General features: G+C 45.7%; 1 protein-coding gene across 3 annotated transcripts in view; it reads left to right on the top strand.

Annotated features, from left to right (window-relative positions):
- LOC117529847 (zinc finger protein 239-like) overlaps positions 1-26,379 on the top strand; it is a 55,903-nt gene that overhangs the window by 9,385 nt on the left and 20,139 nt on the right. Inside the window, exons 2-6 of one of the 3 annotated variants that reach the window (XM_034192722.1) lie at positions 7,861-8,105; positions 12,859-12,971; positions 13,053-13,245; positions 24,864-24,979; positions 25,061-25,256. In XM_034192722.1, the coding sequence (XP_034048613.1) occupies positions 7,874-8,105; positions 12,859-12,971; positions 13,053-13,245; positions 24,864-24,979; positions 25,061-25,256 (850 nt within the window). In that variant the 5' untranslated portion in view covers positions 7,861-7,873. Of the gene's footprint in view, positions 1-7,834; positions 8,106-12,858; positions 12,972-13,052; positions 13,246-24,863; positions 25,257-26,379 lie in introns of those variants that run through there. The other 2 variants (XM_034192720.1, XM_034192721.1) reach the window with 2 other exon arrangements.

Genomic DNA, 26,379 nt, shown 5'->3' with positions numbered 1-26,379 from the left:
AATAAAATGCACCTGTGTTCTTTGTCCATAACAGACGCCTGCCCATACCATAACCCCACCGCCACCATGGGCCACTCGATCCACAACATTGACATCAGAAAACCGCTCACCCACACGACTCCACACACACTGTCTGCCATCTGCCCTGAACAGTGTGAACCGGGATTCATCCGTGAAGGGAACACCTCTCCAACGTGCCAAATGCCAGCGAATGTGAGCATTTGCCCACTCAAGTCGGTTACGACGACGAACTGGAGTCAGGTCGAGACCCCGATGAGGACGACGAGCATGCAGATGAGCTTCCCTGAGACGGTTTCTGACAGTTTGTGCAGAAGTTCTTTGGTTATGCAAACCGATTGTTTCAGCAGCTGTCCTAGTGGCTGGTCTCAGACGATCTTGGAGGTGAACATGCTGGATGTGGAGGTCCTGGGCTGGTGTGGTTACATGTGGTCTGCTGTTGTGAGGCTGGTTGGATGTACTGCCAAATTCTCTGAAACGCCTTTGGAGACGGCTTATGGTAGAGAAATGAACATTCAATACAGGAGCAACAGCTCTGGTTGACATTCCTGCTGTCAGCATGCCAATTGCACGCTCCCTCAAATCTTGCGACATCTGTGGCATTGTGCTGTGTGATAAAACTGCACCTTTCAGAGTGGCCTTTTATTGTGGGCAGTCTAAGGCACACCTGTGCACTAATCATGGTGTCTAATCAGCATCTTGATATGGCACACCTATGAGGTGGGATGGATTATCTCAGCAAAGGAGAAGTGCTCATTATCACAGATTTAGACTGGTTTGTGAACAATATTTGAGGGAAATGGTGATATTGTGTATGTGGAAAAAGTTTTAGATCTTTGAGTTCATCTCATACAAAATGGGAGCAAAACCAAAAGTGTTGCGTTTATATTTTTGTTGAGTGTATATATATGTGTGTATATATATATATGTATGTATATATATGTATATATATGTGTGTGTGTATATATCAATCAATCAACTTTTTTCTTATATAGCGCCAAATCACAACAAACAGTTGCCCCAAGGCGCTCCATATTGTAAGGCAAGGCCATACAATAATTATGAAAAACCCCAACGGTCAAAACGACCCCCTATGAGCAAGCACTTGGCCACAGATGGAAGGAAAAACTCCCTTTTAACAGGAAGAAACCTCCAGCAGAACCAGGCTCAGGGAGGGGCAGTCTTCTGCTGAGACTGGTTGGGGCTGAGGGAAAGAACCAGGAAAAAGACATGCCGAGAAGGGGGGCAGAGATCGATCACTAATGATTAAATGCAGAGTGATGCATACGGAGCAAAAAGAGAAAGAAACAGTGCATCATGGGAACCCCCCCCACAGTCTACGTCTAAAGCAACATAACCAAGGATGGTCCAGGGTCACCCGATCCAGCCCTAACTATAAGCCTTAGCGAAAAGGAAAGTTTTAAGCCTAATCTTAAAAGTAGAGAGGGTATCTGTCTCCCTGATCTGAATTGGGAGCTGGTTCCACAGGAGAGGAGCCTGAAAGCTGAAGGCTCTGCCTCCCATTCTACTCTTACAAACCCTAGAAACTACAAGTAAGCCCGCAGTCTGAGATCGAAGCGCTCTAATGGGGTAATATGGTACTACGAGGTCCCTAAGATAAGATGGGACCTGATTATTCAAAACCTTATAAGTAAGAAGAAGAATTTTAAATTCTATTCTAGAATTAACAGGAAGCCAATGAAGAAAGGCCAACACGGGTGAGATATGCTCTCTCCTGCTAGTCCCCGTCAGTACTCTAGCTGCAGCATTCTGAACCAACTGAAGGCTTTTTAGGGAACTTTTAGGACAACCTGATAATAATGAATTACAATAGTCCAGCCTAGAGGAAATAAATGCATGAATTAGTTTTTCAGCATCACTCTGAGACAAGACCTTTCTGATTTTAGAGATATTGCGTAAATGCAAAAAGGCAGTCCTACATATTTGTTTAATATGCGCTTTGAATGACATATCCTGATCAAAAATGACTCCAAGATTTCTCACAGTATTACTAGATATCAGGGAAATGCCATCCAGAGTAACGATCTGGTTAGACACCATGCTTCTAAGATTTGTGGGGCCAAGTACAATAACTTCAGTTTTATCTGAGTTTAAAAGCAGGAAATTAGAGGTCATCCATGTCTTTATGTCTGTAAGACAATCCTGCAGTTTAGCTAATTGGTGTGTATCCTCTGGCTTCATGGATAGATAAAGCTGGGTATCATCTGCGTAACAATGAAAATTTAAGCAATACTGTCTAATAATACTGCCTAAGGGAAGCATGTATAAAGTGAATAAAATTGGTCCTAGCACAGAACCTTGTGGAACTCCATAATTAACTTTAGTCTGTGAAGAAGATTCCCCATTTACATGAACAAACTGTAATCTATTAAACAAATATGATTCAAACCACCGCAGCACAGTGCCTTTAATACCTATGACATGCTCTGATCTCTGTAATAAAATTTTATGGTCAACAGTATCAAAAGCAGCACTGAGGTCCAACAGAACAAGCACAGAGATAAGTCCACTGTCCGAAGCCATAAGAAGATCATTTGTAACCTTCACTAATGCTGTTTCTGTACTATGATGAATTCTAAAACCTGACTGAAACTCTTCAGATAGACCATTCCTCTGCAGGTGATCAGTTAGCTGTTTTACAACTACCCTCTCAAGAATCTTTGAGAGAAAAGGAAGGTTGGAGATTGGCCTATAATTAGCTAAGATAGCTGGGTCAAGTGATGGCTTTTTAAGTAATGGTTTAATTACTGCCACCTTAAAGGCCTGTGGTACATAACCAACTAACAAAGATAGATTGATCATATTTAAGATTGAAGCATTAAATAATGGTAGGACTTCCTTGAGCAGCCTGGCAGGAATGGGGTCTAATAAACATGTTGATGGTTTGGATGAAGTAACTAATGAAAATAACTCAGACAGAACAATCGGAGAGAAAGAGTCTAACCAAATACCGGCATCACTGAAAGCAGCCAAAGATAACGATACATCTTTGGGATGGTTATGAGTAATTTTTTCTCTAATAGTCAAACTTTTGTTAGTCATGAAGTCATTACTAGTTAAAGTTAATGGAATACTCAGCTCAATAGAGCTCTGACTCTTTGTCAGCCTGGCTACAGTGCTGAAAAGAAACCTGGGGTTGTTCTTATTTTCTTCAATTAGTGATGAGTAGAAAGATGTCCTAGCTTTACGGAGGGCTTTTTTATAGAGCAACAAACTCTTTTTCCAGGCTAAGTGAAGATCTTCTAAATTAGTGAGACGCCATTTCCTCTCCAACTTACGGGTTATCTGCTTTAAGCTACGAGTTTGTGAGTTATACCACGGAGTCAGACACTTCTGATTTAAAGCTCTCTTTTTCAGAGGAGCTACAGCATCCAAAGTTGTCTTCAATGAGGATGTAAAACTATTGACGAGATATATATGTATATATATATATCCCCTCTAGCTGCCACCTTATCGTGGTGGGGGAATTTGTGTAACCGGATGATCCTAGGTGCTATGTTGTCGGGGGCTTTGTGCCCCTTGTAGGGTCTCCCAAGGCAAACAGGTCCTAGGTGACGGGTCAGACTAAGGTCAGTTCAGAACCTCCATGACCAGTAAAAAAATCAAGGACTGAGACGTCGCCTGGTAGGACGGAGCCGGGGCCTGACCCTGGAGCCAGGCCTGGGGTTGGGGCTCGCGCGCGAGCGCCTGGTGGTCGGGCCTTAGCCCATGGAGTCCGGCCGGGCTCAGCCTGAAAGTGCAACATGGGCCCGCCCTGCTGTGGATTCACCAACTGCAGAGGGGGCCATGGGTGTTGGGTGCAGAGAGGATTGGGTGGCAGTCGAGGGCGGGTGGCCCGGCGGCCCTGTCCATGCTCAAAGCCCCTGGCTGTTGGCAAGTGGAATGTCACCTCGCTAGGGGGGAAGGAGCCTGAGGTTGAGAGATACCGACTAGAGATAGTCGGGCTCACCTCCACTCACAGCTTGGGCTCTGGTACCCAACTCCTGGAGAGGGGCTGGACGCTTCATTTTTCTTGCGTTGCCCATGGGGAGAGGCGGAGAGCTGGGGTTGCATTGCTTATTGCTCCCCAGCTCAGTCGCCATGTGTTGGACTTTACTCCAGTGAACGAGAAGGTCGCGTCCCTACGCCTTCGGGTCGGGGACAAGTCTCTCACCGTTGTCTTGGCCTACGGGCCGAGCAGCAGTGCAGAGTACCCGACCTTCTTGGAGTCCCTGGGAGGGGTACTAGATAGCGTTCTGACTGCGGACTCCATTGTTTTCCTGGGGGATTTCAATGCCCACGTGGGTGGCAACAGTGAGACCTGGAGGGGGGTGATCGGGAAGCACGGCCTCCCCGATCTTAACCCGAGTGGTGTTTAGTTCTTGGAATTCTGTGCTAGTCACAGTTTGTCCATCACAAACACCATGTTCGAGCACAAGGGTGTCCATACGTGCACGTGGCACCAGGACACCCTGAGCCGGAGGTCGATGATCGACTTTGTAGTCGTATCATCTGACCTTTGGCCACGTGTCTCGGACACTCGAGTGAAGAGAGGGGCAGAGCTGTTGACCTATCACCACCTGGTGGTGAGTTGGATCCGCTGGGAGGGGAGGAAGCCGGTCAGACCTGGCAGGCCCAAATGGATCGTGAGGGTCTGCTGGGAACGACTGGCGGAACCCTCTGTCAGCGAGGTCTTCAACTCCCACCTCCGGGAGAGCTTCCCTCAGATCCCGGGGGAGGTTGGAGACATGGACCATGTACTCCACCTCCATTGTTGATGCGGCCGCTCGTAGCTGTGGTCACAAGGTCTCTGGTGCCTGTCGCGGCGGCAGTCCCCGAACTCGGTGGTGGACGCCGGAAGTAAGGGATGCCGTCAAGCTGAAGAAGGAGTCCTACTTATCTTTGTTGGTAGGTGGGACCCCGGAGGCAGCTGACAGGTACCGGTAGGCCAAGCGTGCCGCAGCCCGTGCGGTCGCAGAGGCAAAAACTCAGGTCTGGGAGGAGTTCGGGGAGGCCATGGAGGAGGACTATCGTTCGGCCTCGAAAAGATTCTGGCAAACCGTCCGGCGCCTCAGGAGGCAGAAGCAGCTCTCCACCAGCACTGTTTACGGTACGGGTGGGGAGCTGTTGACCCTCGCTGGGGATATTGTCGGGCGGTGGAAGGAATACTTCGAGGATCTCCTCAATCCCATCCTCACGTCTTCCGAAGAGGAAGCAGAGACTGGGGACTCGGAGGCGGTCTCATCCATTACCCAGGCCGAAGTCACCAAGGTGGTTAGAAAGCTCCTCGGTGGCAAGGCAACTGGGGTGGATGAAATACGTCCAGAGTACCTTAAGTCTGTGGATGTTGTGGGACTGTCTTGGCTGACACGCCTCTGCAACATTGCGTGGTGATCGGGGACAGTGCCTCTGGATTGGCAGACCGGGGTGGTGGTTCCTCTGTTTAAGAAGGGGGACCGGAGGGTGTGTTCCAACTATAAGGGGATCACACTCCTCAGCCTCCCCGGTAAGGTCTATTCCAGAGTACTGGAGAGGAGAATTCGACCGATGGTCGAACCTCAGATTCAGGAGGAGCAGTGTGGTTTTCGTCCTGGTCGCGGCACACTGGACCAGCTCTACATGCTCCATCGGGTGCTCGAGGGTTCATGGGAGTTTGCCCAACCAGTCCACATGTTTTGTGGATTTGGAGAAGGTGTTTGACTGTGTCCCTCGGGGCACCCTGTGGGGGGTGCTCCGGGAGTATGGGGTCCGGGGTCCTTTGCTAAGGGCTATCCGGTCCCTGTACGACCGCAGCAGGAGCTTGGTTCGCATTGCCGATAGTAAGTCAAACCTGTTTCCAGTGCACGTTGGCCTCCGCCAGGGCTGCCCTTTGTCACCGGTTCTGTTCATTATTTTTATGGACAGAATTTCTAGGCGCAGCCAGGGTGTAGAGGGGGTCTGGTTTGGGAACCACAGAATCTCGTCTCTGCTGTTTGCGGACAATGTGGTTCTGTTGGCTTCGTCAAATCAGGACCTTCAGCGTGCACTGGGGCAGTTTGCAGCCGAGTGTGAAATGTCCGGGATGAGAATCTACACCTCCAAATCCGAGGCCATGGTTCTCGACCGGAAAAAGTTGCTTTGCCCTCTTCAGGTCGGTGGAGTGTCCTTGCCTCAAGTGGAGGAGTTTAAGTATCTCGGGGTCTTGCTCACGAGTGAGGGACGGATGGAGCGTGAGATCGATAGACGGATCGGTGCAGCATCTGCAGTGATGCGGTCGCTGTATCGGACCGTCGTGGCAAAGCTCTCGATTTACCGATCGATCTACGTTCCGATCCTCACCTATGGTCATGGGATTTGGCTCATGACCGAAAGAACGAGATTGCGAGTACTCAAGCGGCCGAGATGAGTTTCCTCCGCAGGGTGGCTGGGCACTCCCTTAGAGGTAGGGTGAGGAGCTCGGTCACTCGGGAGGAGCTCGGAGTCGAGCCGCTGCTCACTCCACATTGAAAGGAGTCAGTTGAGGTGGCTCGGGCATCTTTTCCGGATGGCCCCTGGACGCCTCGCTGGAGAGGTGTTCCGGGCACATCCCATTGGGAGGAGGCCTCGGGGAAGACCCATGACACGCTGGAGGGACTACATCTCTCGGCTGGCTGGGGAACGCCTTGTTCCCCCGGAGGAGCTGGGGGAGGTGTGTGTGGATCGGGAGGTCTGGGCGGCTTTGCTTGAGCTGCTGCCCCCGCGACCCGACTCCGGATAAAGTGGAAGAAAATGGATGTGTGTGTGTGTGTGTGTGTGTGTGTGTGTGTGTGTGTGTGTGTGTGTGTGTGTGTGTGTGTGTGTGTGTATATATATATATATATATATATATATATATATATAATACACACGAGGTCTGTGAGAAAAGTATCCGACCTTATTATTTTTTAAAAAAAACATGGATTTGAATCACGTGTGATTATATCAGCCAAGCTTGAACCGCATGCGGTGCGCCGGCCCCAGGAAAAACACCTCCGTTGGAAGCCTTAAGGACAAGTTGGAACATGCCCTGCTGTTAAACAATTTCTCAGATACTCACTCAACTGAAAGCCACCAAAAGCCGCCTGGATTTTACAAATGGTTATCAACACGGAGGTGTTTTTCCTGTGGCGGGCGCCAATCCGTCCGCACGTCTTTCATTAAGAAAATCTCCTTTAACAGTGGAATGTCTGGATAAACTGCTGATTCGACCTCTTCTGAAAGTTTTCTGTTCTCTCACGATGTCCTGGGTCAACAAAGGCTTAAATTTGGAGGTTTTCAGCTTGAAACAGGATGACGACGTCACCTCGGAGCGCTGCACGACTTCCCTCTCCGTGGGAAGTCCTTACAGCGATAGAAACGATCCAAAATCTCTCATCAGCCGTTAAAATTTACACCAAAAACCAGCTGAATTTCTCGAATGGTCTCCACTCAGATGTGCCTCACAGTTCTTGAAAAAATTTTGATCAAGCACAGTGCCAGTCTCTCAGCAACTTCTCAGACAATGAAAATCCGACGAGGGGGCTGGACCTTTCCTTCCACAAGGCGTGCTCACAGGCGAATGACGTCACCGACAGGCGTGAAAAAAAACTCATGCATGCGCACGAGGGTTCAAGCTTGGCTGATGTAATCACACGTGTGTCAAATCCATATAGTTTAAAAAAAAAATAAAACTGTCGGTTTCTTTTCTAATAGACCTCATATATATTGGATTAAGTCCCGTTTTCAGTCATTTCTTCAGCTCACTTGATCTCTGCACCCGTTCGCTACTTGATTGATCACTGCTTCCATGACTCACTTGGTCAGGGATTCATACTTTCTTTGTGTGTTTGTGTTTTTTTTTTAAAGGCTTTCTACAAACATGTCTAAGGTCCACCAGCTGAGGGACATGCTGAACCTGCGGCTAACACCTGCTGACAAAGAAATATTTGAGCTGTTTGATGGAATGGTCGCACATTATGAAGGTGTGATTGCAGAGTATGAAGAAAGGATTGCAAATTGTGAAGAAGAAATTCGTCATTTAAAAGAAGTGAACAAAGGCGGGAAAGGGCTGGATGCTTGTTTTAATCCTGAAGTTTGCTTCCACAGAACAGGTTTGTTCACTATCCTTTTGTTTGTATTAGTTATACCCCATAACTTGTTGTTAGAACTGTCAAATATTATCCTAGTCATGAATTCCTACACAACAGCTTGAGAATGACTTCATGTAAAATTTGAATAAACAATAACTCTGGATCATTTATAGCTTAAGAAAAGTGAAACCACAATCCTTGATGATTCCACTTCTTTTGAACCAGCTCAACAGTGATTTTGGGTTTGATGATGATGATTTTCTATTTTGATAGTGCCTGGGATTTATGTTTTATGGCACGTAAAAGTTTAATTTATTTTGATCCTACATTGAGCACAGACCCGGTGTCATGGGCCCGCCTTAGGGTGCCTGGCCCGCCCTCGGAGTCAGTTGGGCGCACCCTCGACGGACGAGCCTGTCAGTCACCTGCTAACCAAAAAAAAAAAAAAATTGCAGGCTACTATGATTACAATTTGTACAAATTTCCAATATAGGTGATTCATAATAATATTGTTTCTCTGTGACATACACACGCACACACCCATGCTTGTTCTGATGTCGGAATCAGAAAACCGTCACAGCAGAATTGATCATCCGCAGCGACAGACTGCAGGTTGATGAAGTGAGCTTAAAAAGTTAACTTTTGTGAAGTTATAAATTCTTTTCTGAAATATCACACAAATTCACATTTACCTATTTGAAGGAGCCAGTTAAATAGTCCATCAAGCTGTCCGTTATTGCTCATTGGTAAACGTAAAACAGCACCACCCTGTGCTCACAAGCTTGACTTGAATTCAGATGTGTGTACAGGATGAGCTTGGGACATCAGACGACATCCGTGCACCCTGTGTCTTCTCCAGTAAAACTATTTCTCTGTGGCATACAGAACACACATGCACCCGCGCTCGTTCAGATGCCAGAAAACATCACAGGATCCAGACTGGAAAGTTTTATTTGTGCGGCGAAGTTCTTCCCTGTGCAGTTTCTGCACAAAATCCACATTTGCACAAAATAAGAGCTACATAAAATAAAAAAGCTGCATCTGTTTGATTTGACATGACTTCAAAAAGCTGCAGTCTGAACCTGTACATCAAAGTCACTGTAAAAATCTAGGGGCAGATCCAGAATGTTGTAAAGGGGGGGCATACATTTGTGAACAAATATTTAGCTGCCATTTCCTGCATTTTGGTGCACATTTCACCATAAAATACAACCACAGACAAAAGATGCTTCATGGCCACTAGTGACAAGCTGTGGAAAACCAGATAAATCAGAATTTTGTTACATTGTCAAGGAATTAGGGTTGAGTCAAAGACGTCTCTGGGATAAAATCCATAAGTTTATTTTTAGGTCTTTACTTTCTGTGCAAAACAGCACAGAATCCAAACTTTCCAGTCTGGTGTCAGATGTAGCAGCAGCTGGATTGCAAACCCTGGTCTTAACGCGGCCTAGTCGGATGAAAAACAAGTCTGAACGCTCTCTGGCTGGGAAGCAATCTGGGTTGAATCTGTCTTAAAATAGATTACAAACCCCAGTGTGAATGGGGTCTTGGAGCACAATCCAGATTTGGCAGTTCCTCCAGAGAAGAAAGAACAGCTTTTGAGCTGTATTACTCACTCTCTGCATTTATTTATTTATTTATTTATTTTGTCCATTGCAGAGCATCCAATGTACCACACAGTCATGCCCTACAAGAATATCTTAAAGTTAGCGCTTCAAGATTCGTCTGACAACCTGGACCGGACACTCTTTTCAGTTGTTGTGAGAGCGTCTCCTCACATCCCAGATTTATGGTACCTAGTCACTTTAGATGTACTTCACCTGATTTCCTTGCCAAGACTAGGGATGGGACCGATCCGATCCCGACGTAATTCACGTATCAGAAAATACAGATCCAACCCGCAATATTTTCCGATACCGGAGAAGAGCCACTGTGAATCCTGTCAGCTGCTGTTGTTTGCTCTCTGCTTGTTACTGCTGAGCGGGAGGAGGATAGAGGGAGTTTTTGAAGCCAGGCTGTTGGAGAGAGCTCTCTTCCGCAGTGTTCTCTCCGCTTCACTGTCCCGAAGCTGTAAAACACCAGCTCAGCGTACAGCCAAGTAGGATGGCGAACAAAGATTCTGTTCGCTGAAAGGGAAAAAAGTCTCCATTAAAATCTATAGGCTATAAAAGTCTATAAAAAATAAAAGTACTTAATTGTTTCACCAAAACATCAGATCTAGGCTTTCATCTTAGATACATCTTCTGGCAAATTGTATCTGAACTTTCAGGTCTCCTTTTTAAGAAAATCCTCATAAAATCAACAATAATGATAATAATAATATTAAAACAAACAGAGCTCTTGTATCTGATCGGTAAAGTATTGGTATTGGCAGATATCCAAATTCAGGTATCCGGATCGGATTGGAAGTGAAAAATTGTAGCTCGGTGCATCCCTAGCCAAGACTCAGCTGTTTCTCTCTGTGCACGGTTAAGCTGCTCAACGTTGTTGTCCTTACTGCTTTCTTTGTCTGTTGTGTTAATTCCACTGCTTTGTCTTTGGCCCCCTAACAATTTTAATTTTGAAGTTTAAAAATAAAAATATAAAGATAGTGCATGAAGTTTTTAAATCCTGTTCAGTCTGTTGGGAAAGTGTAGTGACACGGACCCACAACAGGGGGCGTAAATGAACGGACAATGAAAGAGTCGAATATGAACACTTTACTGTTGTGAATGAGCACAACCACAATACAGAGGAATGTGAAATTTTGCAGACAGTCAATCACAAGGGTGACGTGTGGGCAGGCTCGAGGATAGAAGACGTCTGTCCTGAGAAGAACCGGAACCACACGATTTCCTCCACCACCGAACCCGGAGAATACTGGAGCCGCCAAGTCCAGAGTCCCCAGGTGGCCACCGTCTCCGAATGTCGGATCTGGTACTGCTGGCAAGAAGCAGAAACAACAAGATGTGGGTGTGTGCACACCCAGTAACAGCAATGGTGGAGATTCCACCTCCACCTCTCATCCACACTCGTGCAGCTCCTGTCGCACAGCACTTATCTGGTGGGGTGTAAAGCGAAGCTGTCGCCGGTCACGCCAATCTCCAGATAGTGCACTCCACAGGAAAAAACAGCTGCAAAAAATGAGTTTACTAGACAGTTATTTATACGGCTGAGATTGTTACCTTCACAGGTCGATGATATCTCGGCAACGAGGTGGAGATGACGTCCGGGTTTTATGGAGTAGAATGATGAAGTGTTGATGGGTGACAGCTGTCATGAGATGAGTGACAGCTGTCACCCCCGGCTGTGTCCGTGGCGGCAGCGCCCTCTCGTGCCTGAAGCCCGCACTCCAGGCAGGGTGCCATCTGGTGGTGGTGGGCCAGCAGTACCTCCTCTTCAGGCGGCCCACACAGCACAGTCGCCCAATATTAGAGGTGCACTTAAACTGCACTCACATGCGTTCAGCCTGTGCTTGTGCGACAGCCCTGCGCTTTGTTCACATGAGTCAGACATGAGTAGACTGCTCTTCAATAGCATATTCAACAGCTCAAATTTTTAAATATCCTGGGGGAGAAACCCCCGATTAAATAGGAATTTCCACTTCTGGTATAAAAAAAAATGTGCCCCCCTCAGAGCAATGCAAGGCTCCCCCTTGCAAATCTGTGCCTGGCACCAGGACTGACTGACCATAACATGGTCAACATCAGTAATTTGTTGTACACATGTAAAATCAGCTCTGGTTATGAGCAGAAAAAGAATAGTTAATCTTTAGTGCCCAGAATGTATCAATCACAGCAATATTATTTTCAATTAACATTATTTCAGCTAATAAAATCAATTATTTTCTGTATATCAACAAAACCTTTCCTTGGCAACTTACCAGGATTAATACCCAGATGTTGCTCTCAACCTGAATAGTGGACATATGGAAGTGCACAGAGAAGGGAATAAGGCAAGGCTGTGATGGAAGTTTGTTCTCAGAAGCATCCTTGATTAACAGTGCTGTCTCTGGTTTTGTGATAGCAGTATGTTGAGCCTATTAGTGTTGCAGGCAACGTCCTTCACATCAAGTCTGGAAGCATGCTCTGGTGCATATGCTACCACATCGCCTCACTATGGGACCACCTTTGGTCATGGATGGCAAGCCCACCATCAGATAACTGGTCCATGACCCACATGTTAAAAAAAACAAACAAAAAAACAAAACAAAAAAAACTAAATGATCCATCTGCCACAGCCAGGTGAAATACAGGTGTCTTCTTGGCTTTCTCCATCCACTGGGTTCCTCAACACTCTGCATGCTGGATCAGGCTGAGAGAAAAGTGCGATCAAAATATTGTAGCTGACATTCCCTTACTATGCACGTGATACTTCTCATCTTAGTCTTCCTGAGTAACAATTGATTTGACATAGTCCCCAAGGATCTGTTAAAGAGAACAAGTTCCAAAGACCTCCAGTTGTCATATGCCACTCCCTCTTCCCCTCCAATCCAACAGCAAAAAAAAAAAAAAAAAAAAAAAAAGTGTGATCAATAACCCAAATAAATTTGCAACAAGCAATGCTGTGGCTGTTGAATTAAATTTAGCAAATGATTCTTACGGATTATAAACAGTGTTCGGTTTATTAATAATTTCTGAGTCACTGGTTCAGTTTGCTGCTACCGCATGCTGAAATACTGGTGGTGGGGTGCTGTTGTGGCTACACATCAGTCACACATACAGACACCACGATACCATTTTATCTTTATTAGAATGAATTTTGGTTGTAATTTTATGCATTTAAATTCATGCAGACATGCAGCAGATGTTGGTGAGTAAAGAAGATGTCCTCCCTGAACAGCAGGATTGGAGTCAGTCTGCGGACTCACAGGACTCAGAGCTTCCAAACATTAAAGAGGAACTCTGGGTAAGTCGGGACGGAAATCAGCTTTGTGGGCCGGAGGAGGCTGATGTCATTGAGTTCCCTTTGACTGTTGTTTCTATGAAGAGTGAAGATGAAGAAAAACCACAGTCATCACAACTCCATCAAAGCCAAAGAGATGAGAGCAGCGAAGTGGAGCTTCTTTCCAGCAACTCGACTGAACACAGAACACTGAAAGTAGAAGCTCATGTAGATGACTGTGGAGGATCAGAACCAGCCAGAGGCTCAGGGCCATGCAGTCATTTACAACACACTGATGGTAAGAGTTCTGACACAGACTGCAGACACATAGAGTTAGCATAATTACTAAATTTGAACATTTGAAAGAAAAAACAAACAAACCTGTATGTGTGTTAATGTGGGTTTCTTGTCAAATTCTTGTACGTTGCTGATGAAAGTATTTCCGTCTCCGCCTCTTTTGTAATCCCATGGATGCTAATCTTCCCTTATATCACGGTTTTCCATGAAAATTAAAATTCAGATTGTTATTTCCATCACAAGATACCGCTAATTGCCAGTTGCACCTTGGAGTAGCAAGATGGTGTCTGTGTGCTGCGAAGGCGAGGCCAAGCACAGGCGCCATCATGTTTGGCCACAAGCACCACACAACACACACAACAGGTGTGTGTTTTGTTGTTAGTCATCCTGTTGGGTCACGATTGTCTTGCTGCTAGTTTTGTGTCAAGCTCTGTTTTCACCTTTTGGTGATTTGCAGTTAGCTGCCGACGCTAGCACCAGTCAGTGCTACTGGAGCCCCTGAGGATGAAGATGGTGGAGGGGGACTTGGGTCCTGTGTGCCATCCCCTGGCAGTCTGCTCCTCTCAGGATGGCGCTGTTAAATGCATGCTCTATTACTAATAACACTTTTATCTTGAACGAAAAACCACACCTAAGTTATAATTCGTCAGCAGTAAATCGACAGAAAAGCAGAGAAAATACTAAGGTGATTGCCAGCCGCTAGCCCTAAGCTTCACAAGCAGACCCAGCATTTAGCTAGATGAATTTGAGATGGAGACATGTTCTGTTGCTAATGAAATGAATTTGAAAGGATAGCAAGCATAGTTCCATACTATGCCAGTATACTAACCATAAGAGAGGGAGAATAAATGTCTCTTAACTCTGGACTTGAAAGTCTTTACACAAAACGGGTCCATGATAAGAGAAGGCTCTGTGGCCTGCAGACTTTTTATTTACCCTAGGGACACAAAGTAGTCCTGCACCCTGAGAACGCAGACCCCAGGTCTGTATGTAGGGTTTAATTGGGTCAGCCAAATGGGGAGGTGTTAGTCTGTGAATAATTTTATAGGTTAATAGCAGAACCTTAAAATGTGATCTCACAGACACAGGAAGCCAGTGAAGAGATGCCAAAATGGGTTTAATGTGGTCAAACTTTCTGCTTTCTGACAAGAGTCTGGCAACAGCATTTTGAACCATTTGGAGACCTCTAATGCTGGACTGCAGTAAACCAGAAAACAGAACATTGTAGTAGTCCAGTCTAGAAAAGACAAATGCATGAATCAGGGTCTCTGCATCAGCCATAGAGAGGATGGGATGAATCTTCGCTATATTTTGCAGGTGGAAGAAAGCAGTTGTTATGGTTAGCGGTTTGGGTGGAACCAAACTGTTGGGACTATGGAGCTGGACACAGGAGTACAAAAAATAAATAATATAAATAAGAATGCTGCGCTGGGGGTTTCCTGCAGTATGGAGAGTGGCCCGCCTCCTAGCTGTAAAAATAGGGAGCTGCAGGATCCCGAGCCAGTCTTCGGAAATGAAGGCACACGCAAGGACAAAGACCAGGGGCCAGGTGGGACACGGCTTCAGTAATCAGGAACTGGAGGAAGACACAATAGGTAAGTGGAGCGCACTTAGTAATGCTTGCCACAAACAGTCTCAGTTCAGAATAGGAGCAAACACAGAATGTCTGTAACTGTTCAGCCATTGTTCATCAGAGTTTTCCATGATCAAGGGTCAAGCACTGCGGTAGAAGCGCAGCTCCAATTAAGATGAACAGGATGCAGCTGGGCAGCGTTCCTTAATTGTTTGGTGTCGAAGTTTATGCAGTTCTTTAGCAGAGTTCTTGAATAGTTCTTTATGAAAGCACAGTCACTGTCTTAAGGAATGTGAGAGTGGGATCCCACACACACACACAGAGAGAGAGAGAGAGAGAGAGAGAGAGAGAGAGAGCAGAACTTAAGTGGCGATTAGGTCCAGGAGCCAATGGGTTTCCACAGAGACGCGTGGAACCGGTAGCCAGTACCAGTCCAGGTCTGCACAGGGGCAATACCGGATAGTTCTGGAACATGAGGAGTCGAACAGTGTGTGCTAATGCAGAGTCAAGGGGGAGGACCTTCGTATAACTGCAGGGTGCTTCGGTGTCAGAGCACACAGCTGGAGATGCATTCAAGGTCACAGTGCAGCAGTCGGATAAATTCTCTGATCTCCCTCTGGAGCGTTTGGCAAGATTCAGTGGCTGGCGAGGCAAAAGGTTAACACGGCACAGAAAAACAGACTGGGAGTCTTCAGCAGTATCTGGCAAAGAATAAACTAAATCTTGGCACTTAAATAGTCTCTACATAATCAAACATAACTGATAACTGGTGTGCAGATAAACTAAAGGACGCCATCAAGTGGAGAACAGAAAATGCAACAGGAACAAAACAGAAGGGCCCATCTGGTGGAGAAAATAAGTCATTACACCTGACATGGCAGGGCAAAACACATCACCTCCCCCCTCAACGGGTGCCTCCTGGCAACATTCCAGCCTTGTCAGGGTGACGATGGTAAAAATCCTTGAGGAGAGCTGGGTCAAGGGTGAAGGTCCTCTTCACCCAGGAGCGCTTCTTGGGTCCATAGGCCTCCCAGTCCACAAAGTATTGGTAACCCCGGCCCTTTCATCGAACGTCCAGGATCTTATTGACTGACCGGGCTGGATGGCCGTCGACGAGCCGGGCTAGAGGAGGAGCAGGCCCGGGAGGGCAGAGAGTATTGGTGTGAACAGGCTTGAGTCGGGACACATGGAAAACAGGGTGTATTCTCAAGATGGAGCCGCACGGCAGAAGGATTCACAATGTTGTCAATGACAAAAGGACCAATACACCTTGGAGACTGTTTGGGAGACTCAGTTTGGAGTAGAATGCCCCTGGATGAAAGCCAGACCTCCTCCTCGGGTTGGTAGACAGGGGCCATGGTCTGCCTCCGGTCTGCATCGTGGCGAGTTCTCTCCTGGCTTTCTTTCAGGGCCAACTGAGCTCGCGTCCATATCTGCTGGCACTGTTGCAGATGTTCTTGGACTGAGGGTACAGAAAGCTCCTCTTCTTGCTCTGGGAAGAGCAGTTGCTGGTAGCCAATTGAGGCTTTGAATGGCGACAGGCCAGTGACAGAGGATATCTGGGTATTATGGGCATATCGACCCATGGAAGAAACGAGCTCCAGTCGAATGGGTGTTCAGAGGCCACACATCTCAGGACTTTCTCTAGATCTTGGTTCACTCTTTCAGTCTGGCTGTTGGTTTCCGGATGGAATCCAGAGGACACGCTGGGGTGGCACCGGTGGCCTCACAGAAGCACCTCCACACCTGGGTGAATTGCGGTCCTCTGTCCGACACAGTGCCTGTTGGAATGCCATGCAGCTGGAGGACACGATGGACCAGGAGGTGAGCGGTCTCCTGGGCTGATGGCAGTTTTTCTAAGGGGATAAAGTGGGCCGCTTTGAAAAAGCTGTCCACGATGGTCAGGATCACTGTGTATTGCTGGGAGGCTGGTTGTCCAGTCACAAAGTCCATCCCTATGTGAGACTAGGGATGGCTGGGTGATGAAAGAGGCAGGAGTTTCCCAGCAGGGGGTCAGTGGAGCACCTTACCCCTGGCACCCATGGTGCATGCTAAAACAAACCTACGGACATCACTTTGGACAGCCTGCCACCAGTAATGGTGGCAGATCAAATTGACTGTCTTATGGATGCCAGGGTGACATGCCAACTTAGATGTGTGGTAGAATTGGATTACAGCAGATCGGGCCTTGGGGAGCACGAAGATGCGAACCAGGGGACCCCCACCAAGATCAGGATGAGTCTTTAGGGCCTCCTGGACCTTCCTGTCGACCTCCCAGGTCAGAGCTCCCACCACAGATGCCTGGGGAAGAACAGAGCCTGACAAAGCGCAAGGTTTACCATTACGTTTGCCTGGTCTATAAGTAATGGTAAAGTTAAACTGGGCAAAAAAGAGTGCCCACCTGGCCTGATAAGGATTTAACCGTTTAGCAGATCTGATGAACTCAAAGTTCTTGTGGTCGGTCCATACCACAAAAGGGACTGCAGCTCCCTTCAGCCAGTGTCTCCATACTGCAAGTGCTTCTTTCAGTACTATCACAGAAAACATCAAATGATAATTGCATGTACCTATCCCTAACGCGACCACTTCTACAAAGAATTGTTTCTCGGGGTCTGGCTGTGTGAGTATAGGTGCGGTGGAAAAGAGATGTTTGAGTGTGCAGAAGGCTTATTCTGCAGCAGGAGTCCAACTGAAGGTGACCTTGGGGGAGGTAAGTGTAGTAAGAGGAGCTGCGACCTGACTGTACCCGCGGATGAATCGCTGATAAAAATTGGCGAACCCTAAAAACTGTTGTAACTGTTTACGGGTGGATGGTACAGGTCACTGAGTAATTGCTGTGACTTTGGTCGGGTTTGGTTCGGTGAGATAACAAACCAGAGGAAAGAAACGGTTTCCCACTTAAATTCGCATTTCTCTGCCTTTACAAAAAGGCGGTTCTCCAGGAGACGTTGGAGTACTTGATGGACGTGACCGGTGTGAGACTCGGAATCGGGAGAAAAAAAACTTATGTCGTCGAGGTAGACAAACACGAACTGATCTAGGAATTCTTGGAGGACATTGTTCACAAGAGCCTGGAAGGCAGCCGGCATGTTGGTTAGGTCAGACGGCATCACCAGGTATTCGAAGTGACCGATTGATGTATTGAACACGGTCTTCCATTTGTCTCCCTCCCGCACTCGAACCAGGTGGTAGGCATTCCTGAGGTACAATTTAGTAAATTTGGTAGCCCCATGCAGACAGCTGAATGAAGAATCAAGCAAAGGGAGGGGGTACCGATTACAGACCATGATGTCGTTCAGCCCCCGGAAATTGATGCAACGTGCCATCTTTCTTTCCCCACGAAAATGAAGCCTGCGCCCGCAGGTGAATACGAGGGCCGAATCAGCCCAGCCGCCAGCGAGTCCCTGATGTAAGTCTCCATAGCCTCTTGTTACAGGCGTAAGAGATTATACAGATGGCTGGATGGTATCTCAGGGCCCAGGAGGAGATCTGTGGTGAGGTCATAAGGTCTGTGAGGAGATGGAGTGACAGAGCACGATCCTTTCTAAACACCGCTGCAAGATCATGATATTCAGACGGAACCAGAGACAGATCAGGTGGAAGGTAGACTTTCTTACTGGCAGAAATGCTGGGCGGAACCGAGGATTGTAAGCACCCGTGGTAACAGGCCTCTTCCCACTGAGCGTGTGCGTTTCAGAGCGCGCTGATCAGGTGTCAATTGGGCCCTGCCTGGTTCCATCACTTCTTTGGTAGGGGGAGCTGGCGAGCTGGAGCGGAGAGTCCCAGTGGAGCGTGGGGCAGACGGCCCTGATCGAGCACGGGGAGCAGCCGGAATGGTGCAAGATCTGTCGAACCCACTGCTCTTTTCCCGGCACCTCTGTCAGCCTTGTGTCCAAACGGATTACCAGGGAGATTAATTTGTCAAGATTCTCTGGATCATTGTGCACTACTATTCATACTTTAATGGATCTGAGAGTCCCTTAACAAAAATGCTCCTGAGAGCGGCTGAATCCCAGCCCACCTCCGCGGCAGAATGCGGAAATCGATCGAGTACTCCGCCATGCTCCGGCGGCCAGGACGAAGAGCTAAGAGACATTGCGCCATGGTATAAGCCTTTGTGGGGTGATCAAACACGAGATGGAGCTCGCGGGTAAAATCGGATAAAGAATTAAACACTGGGCACGTGCGTCTCTGTGCAACAGATTAGGAACATAAACTACGCGGCTGCTGTCAGAGGCATACTGCGAGAGACGCTGAGAAAACACTAGTGAACATTGCATCAAAAAGGCTGCACAGGTTTCTACACATCCCGCAAATGGTTCCTGATGGCCAATAAATGGCGCAGGAGAAGGCGAAGCGCTCGCGGAGGAGGGAACTACTTGCGGCACGGATGAATCTCCCTGAGTGGATCCCGCAGATGAATCCATGAGTTGTGTGGCTAATTGTGTTAGCTGAGTGATGCGTGTGTCTGCCTGTGTGAATTCATTAGCAAGCTGAGCGATGGCTGTGTCAGAGTGCGTGACCTGAGCAGTGAGATTCTGGACCTGAGTTCCCATGGCGTCCATGGTGTGCTGAATCTCCTCAGTGCTGGCCGACCAGTCCACTTCTTCTAGTTCTTCTTCTTTCGCATTCACTTGGGGATGACACGTGACGACACCCGGCCAGTCCACTGCAGCCCAGCTAGTCACAAAAATCAACAATCGTGTGTCACTACCGGGGCTCAAACAGCCCATGTAGGAGGCATCATGCCACTGACCATGCCTGGCAGACAGAGCAACGACTTAGAACTCGAGCTTACTTGATGAAGACTCATTACCAGCGTAACCTGACGGGGTCACTCGTATTACTAGTGGTTATTTAAATAACTATTTTTTTAAATGCACTACAGGTACACTTTAAGGCTCTGGTTGGGATGTAAGTAAAAAGAATCTCTGAAAGATACACTGGGGCCAAGCCATTGAGGGCTTTAAAAACAAAAGTTTAAATCAACCCACTAGCGGACCGGAAGCCAGTGAAGAGTAGCTAAGATGGGCGTAATGTGGTCGGAGTTTTTCTTTTCCGAAAGAAGACGAGCAGCAGTGTTCTGAATAAGCTGGAGGCAGTTTAGAGGAGTAAGATCCAAGCAAATGTACAGAGTTAGAATAATCTAGTCTACTTATATATGATAAATGCATGGATAACCTTCTCAAGGTCAATCCTAGAGAAATATTGCTTGGACTTGGCGAGAAGACGGAGTTGGAAGAAACTTGTTTTAACAACAGCACTGACCTGCTTATCAAATTTAAAGTGGCTGTCAAAAAAATCACCCCAAGGTTCTTCACACAGGAGTGAATGTTTGAACCCGGGGGACCCAGGACATCAGCAGAGCAGGCTGAGGAAGTGCTCCCCCCAAATAGGATAACCTCCATTTTGGATTCATTAAGATTTAATAGGTTAGCACTCATCCAAGATTTGACCTCGCTCAAGCAATCAAGCTAAGATATCAGGCAGGCTGGCTCCAAGTTCAGTTGCACTTGAGGAGTTGATGTGTTGCCGCAATGATAAATAAGGTTCTTGTTCCAGTAAACACGGCAATGGGGATGGGTATTGATAAGATTTTATTGATATTGATGTTATTATTATCCGCTTATTGATCCAGTTCTTTATCGATTCCCTTATCAATACCGCCTGTGAATTTTCTGGGTACTAAAAGTAAGTTTTACAGGTTTTCTATGTCAGCAACACTTTATTGAGTCTTAAAGTACATAAATATGAAATTGGTCACTAGATCCTTGATCTCTGGACATACAGTAGTGTTCAGAATAATAGTAGTGCTATGTGACTAAAAAGATTAATCCAGGTTTTGAGTATATTTCTTATTGTTACATGGGAAACAAGGTACCAGTAGATTCTCACAAATCCAACAAGACCAAGCATTCATGATATGCACACTCTTAAGGCTATGAAATTGGGCTATTAGTAAAAAAAGTAGAAAAGGGTCAGGTGTCCCTATTTAAGGATGAAGCCAGCACCTGTTGAACATGCTTTTCTCTTTGAAAGCCTGAGGAAAATGGCATGTTCAAGACACTGTTCAGAAGAACAGCGTAGTTTGATTAAAAAGTTGATTGGAGAGGGGAAAATGTATACGCAGGTGCAAAAAATTATAGGCTGTTCATCTACAATGATGTCCAATGCTTTAAAATGGACAAAAAAAACAGAGATGCATGGAAGAAAACAGAGAACAACCATCAAAGGGGATAGAAGAGTAAACAGAATGGCAAAGGCTCATCCATTGATCAGCTCCAGGATGATCAAAGACAGTCTGGAGTTGCCTGTAAGTGCTGTGACAGTTAGAAGACGCCTGTGTGAAGCTAATTTATTTGCAAGAATCCCCCACAAAGTCCCTCTGTTAAATAAAAGACGTGCAGAAGAGGTTACAATTTGCCAAAGAACACATCAACTGGCCTAAAGAGAAATGGAGGAATATTTTGTGGACTGATGAGAGTAAAATTGTTCTTTTTGGGTCCAAGGGCTGCAGACAGTTTGTGAGACGACCCCCAAACTCTGAATTCAAGCCACAGTTCACAGTGAAGACAGTGAAGCATGGTGGTGCAAGCATCATGATATGGGCATGTTTCTCCTACTATGGTGTTGAGCCTATATATTGCATACCAGGTATCATGGATCAGTTTGGATATGTCAAAATACTTGAAGAGGTCATGTTGCCTTATGCTGAAGAGGACATGCCCTTGAAATGGGTGTTTCAACAAGACAATGACCCCAAGCACACTAGTAAACGAGCAAAGTCTTGGTTCCAAATCAACAAAATTAATGCCTCGCAGATGTGAAGAAATCATGAAAAACTGTGGTTATACAACTAAATACTAGTTTAGTGATTCACAGGATTGCTAAAAAAGCAGTTTGAACATAATAGTTTTGAGTTTGTAGCGTCATCAGCAGATGCTACTATTATTGTGAACACCCCCTTTTCTATTTTTTATTTTTTTTTACTAATAGCCCAATTTCATAGCCTTAAGAGTGTGCATATCATGAATGCTTGGTCTTGTTGGATTTGTGAGAATCTACTGAATCTACTGGTACCTTGTTTCCCATGTAACAATAAGAAATATACTCAAAACCTGGATTATTTTTTTTGGTCACATAGCACTACTATTATTCTAAACACTACTGTAAATAGAAATAAACAAAATCTGTAGTTTTTGTCAAAACCATTTCCTTTCACGCATTGAGACAATTTTAACTCCATAGTCCCTGAGCTGAGCAAGAGCTCATCTCTGGCTGCACTGCAATTCAACATCAGTGTCTCATTTTGGGTGAAAAAAAAAAACAAACAGTTTGGTCAGTTGTAGTTTGTTGTCTATATAACAATGTTTGGAAAGAGGTGTCATTTCATTTAAAAGGGCGACTCACTTTGAAGTTATTAATTCTGAAGGAAATCTGTTTCTAACTTTACTCGACAGAGAGCCGCGCAGTGTTTGGAGCTCTGCAGTTAGTCCCACAAAACAGATATTATTATTATTATTATTAATAATAATAATATTATTTCCTTTACCTGAGCTTCAGTTTATGAACCGGTGATGCAGGTCCAACTCATGTCACAGAGCCATCACGTGTGCTAAACTCCAGTTTGGAACAGAGGACAATTGTTGTTTCTTGCCTGCAACAAGACAAGAGTCCCGGTTAGTGACTTTAATCAGCACCAAGGTGACTCACGTATGACATCTTTAAATGGCTTTGAGATTAATGAAGAAATTGCAGACCCTCTGCTTGCGTTGCTACCCACTGCTTCACTTCGCAGCTTCTCAGAAACGGGGGGCCTGTAATCAACGTAGAGGGAAAAAAAATCATTTTCCCGATATACCAGGGGTAGGCAACCTGTTCCAGAAAGAGCCATGAGGGTGCAGGTTTTCTTTGCAGCCGCTGACTCCACCAGGTGATTTTACTGATTAATATCACTTTGAGCAGATGGAATCAGTTAATCAGTGAAATCACCTGGTGGAGTGAGTGGCTGCAAAGAAAACCTGCACCCTCATGGCTCTTTCTGGAACAGGTTGCCTACCCCTGCGATATACACTCTAAAAAACAATGGCTGCTCCAGCCTTATTTGAGTTTAAGAACCGACAAAGGAATCATTAAGCAAAAAGGCTGTTGATGTCAGGGATCGAATCATTTCTTATAGATTCTTAACAGGAACCGGTTTTTAATACCCATGCCTACACGGAAACAAGCCTAAACGTAATAATGGTATGATCTGAGACCACTGATGCAAGAGGCATGATGTCAATATTTATGACAGAGATACTACGAACGAGGACCAAATCCAGCGTGTTTCCATTAATGTGTATCGAACTCTGAATGCATTGCTGGAAACCTAATACATCTATAATGTCCATGAATGATTTGCAGAAAGGGTCAGAAGAAGTATTTACATGGATGTTGAAGTCACCAACAGTCAGACTGTTATCTGCACGGGTTGCCAAATTCCGAATATGGGACCAGGGGCCTTATATATGGTGACAAAATAAGATGGTTGGTTTTTATTCTTCTGACCTTGGCTATATGTAGTATCCTGGGCAGAGCAGAGAGTCATATGTTGAAACAAAGTATATTTTAGACCCCCAACAGCTTGTAAGCTAAACCCAGATTTATAAATTAGAGCAACACCCCTGCCTTGCTTCGTATCACGAAGGATGTGAATTGATGTGTAGGCCACTGGGCAGGCTTCATTTAAGGGGAGGATGGTAACAGGTTTAAGCCAGGTATCACATAAACCAATCATATCTAAGTGGTATTTCATAATTAGGTTGTTATCAATGGTGATTTTGAGGACCGTGATCTTAATGTTAATGAGACTGAAACTAAGGGCCTCATTGGGGTTGACAGTTGGACTATTGGGATTTGGGGGTGATTCCACAGCTCGCTCTCTCTCTCTCGCTCTATATATATATATATATATATATATATATATATATATATATATATGCTTTAAGAAGTTCCACGCGGGTCATAGGCAGCAGACACAGAATATTTGATGCTGCAGGAACAGCCAGTGGAGCATCCTCTGTTTTAATGTTATCCAATGTAGTAATTGATATTATGTTTGTAAAACTTATCCCTCTAAGCTTTTTATGGGCACGCCTATTGAAACAGGCCACAGTTTCAACTTGACAAATTTCCTTCCCTGCCACATAAACTGCACTGTCACCCATAGTAGACTTTCTGCACTAATTTCCCCACTCAGCTAATGGATTCCCTGTCCACATTAATTGTAATCCCCCCAGGTTCTCTAATCACCTGTTCTGTGGCTTGCTGTGGAGTCCTAATGTTGCCCTACCTGTAATACCCTATCTATGTTTGCAGATAACATGGTGGCACCATCTTTGATAGGGTGAAAGGCGTCCGGCATTAGCAAGCCACAGCGACCCCCCAAAAAAGGGCAGTCATCAATGAAACTAAAGCCTTGCTGTCTGCAAAATTGGACCATCCACCTATGCATTGACGTCAACCTGCTAAACGCCTCATCATTATCCCGGGTGGGGAGGGGACCAGGGGCTATTAATTGATGCTGACACATCTTTATGGTGAGGTCACAAGCACCGCCTATGTCCATTTTTGTGACCTCTGAGTGTCTCATCCTAATATCATTGCCGCTGACTATAACTATGTGGGTATTGTCGTGTTCCTTTGGCTTCTTGTGCAACATCAGCACCCTAAGGTGAGAGGCAGTGTCGGGTGCTCTGGTCCCAGGAATACATTTAACGTCAATTGCCATCACTAGTCTAACTTTGTGGGTGATTAGTAGAGTTACCAGCATCATGACATCTGATGTTGCACTTTGTGCGTGCTCCACATCAGTGTGAGCAGTTAGTATATTTGCTGTTCTGACCTTGTGTAAGACACTGATGATGATGATTTTATACTCCCTCATGGACTTGTCTCCATCTCTGTCAGTCATGAATATGTATGTTTATTCTGGGTGTACACACACACACACACACTGCTGCCATTTTATTTTTATTATAATGAATGTTCTTCATAATTTGCAGACATGCAGCAGCTGTTGAAAGAAGACGTCCTCCCTGATCAGCAGGAATGGAACCAGACTCGGGACCCACAGGACTCAGAGCCTCCGAACATTAAAGTGGAACAGGAGGAACTCTGGGTAAGTCAGGAGGGAAATCAGCTTTGTGGGAAGGAGGAGGCTGATGTCACTAAGTTACCTTTGACTGTTGTCTCTGTGAAGAGTGAAGATGAAGAAAAACCTCAGTCATCACAGCTTCATGAAAGCCGAAGAGATGAGAGCAGCGAAGAGGAGCTTCTTTCCAGCAACTCCACTGAACACAGAACACTGAAAGTAGAAGCTCATGGAGACAACTGTGGAGGATCAGAACCAGCCAGAGACTTGGGACCATGCAGTTGTTTACAACTACAGACTGATGGTAGGAATTCTGACACTGAGACTGATGACGTATAGAGTGAATGTAATTACTAAATTTGACAGGTCTTTTGCAAGGTGGAACATTTTCTCATTCTTATATGATGTTTTGATTGACTGATGGTGACATCAAATCTTTGCAAACTTTCTTACTGTAACTGCAGTAATCTCTTTACAGTTGATCATCAACATACTTTGAGTTTCAAATTTGATATTCTTCTCCTGGTGTATTATTTTGTTCCACATGCAGAGACAAAAACTTGAATACAGAATACTGTACACAGGTCTTTGTGTAGAGGACCAGGAATGCCCAAAATAGCTAAAAATGTGACACTCAGAAACTGCTTAGGGTTTACAGATTTATCTTTATCTTTGGAAGAGTTTTGTATTCAGCAAGAGTATGGATTTAGTCCATTTGTCCCAGGTTCCTCTCAGAACCCATTCAGATTGGGGTTGGCAATCCAGCTCCAGTCACATTCAGGTCAAATCTGACTTGAGGTTGTTTTTTGAATCTGAACAGTGCTATTTGCATTTAAGATGCTTCTTTTCTATCCAGTCCATTTGAGTCAGATTTGCTGAGGTCTGAGCATAAATGTGGCCGGAATCCGGTGAGTTTTGGGATCATAATATCATACTCTTGGGTTTGCAAGGTCAGCATTTGGGTCATTTGCTCAAACTTTCACCGCATTCTAAAGTTACCTTTGCCCAAACTTTGTATAGCTCTTGTTTGTCTTTAGTAGCAGTTGGTGATGACTATGAAAGAACCCACTTCAGGTTCATTCTGGTCAATAGAGGAGGCGAAACCCCTCTTTCTTTGTAGTCCAAGAAATGCAAAACAAGTTTGCTGGAATGTATCAGAATGTATTTGATGACTTCGCTGCCGCACCAGTAACACTTGCGTACAAGAAGCTGGCAAGCCAGTGAGTGTCGGAGCAAGATAAAGAACTGCAAGGCCAAGTACAAAAAGGGGAAGGATCACAATGTAAGAAGTGGATGAAACATGACATCTTGTCCCTTCTTCAAGGAGCTTCATGCCATCCTGCAGCACCACCCTAGTTCCCAGCCAGTAGTGGTCCTGGACAGTGGCAGAGGTGGGGTGGAGTGTGAAGGCTCATAAACTGACAACA

The sequence above is a fragment of the Thalassophryne amazonica genome, chromosome 17 (genome assembly GCF_902500255.1).
Source record: "Thalassophryne amazonica chromosome 17, fThaAma1.1, whole genome shotgun sequence".
NCBI classification, from domain to species: domain Eukaryota; kingdom Metazoa; phylum Chordata; class Actinopteri; order Batrachoidiformes; family Batrachoididae; genus Thalassophryne; species Thalassophryne amazonica.
The sequence above is the reverse complement of the archived record's forward strand: the minus strand, read 5'-3'. Positions and strand labels throughout refer to the sequence as shown.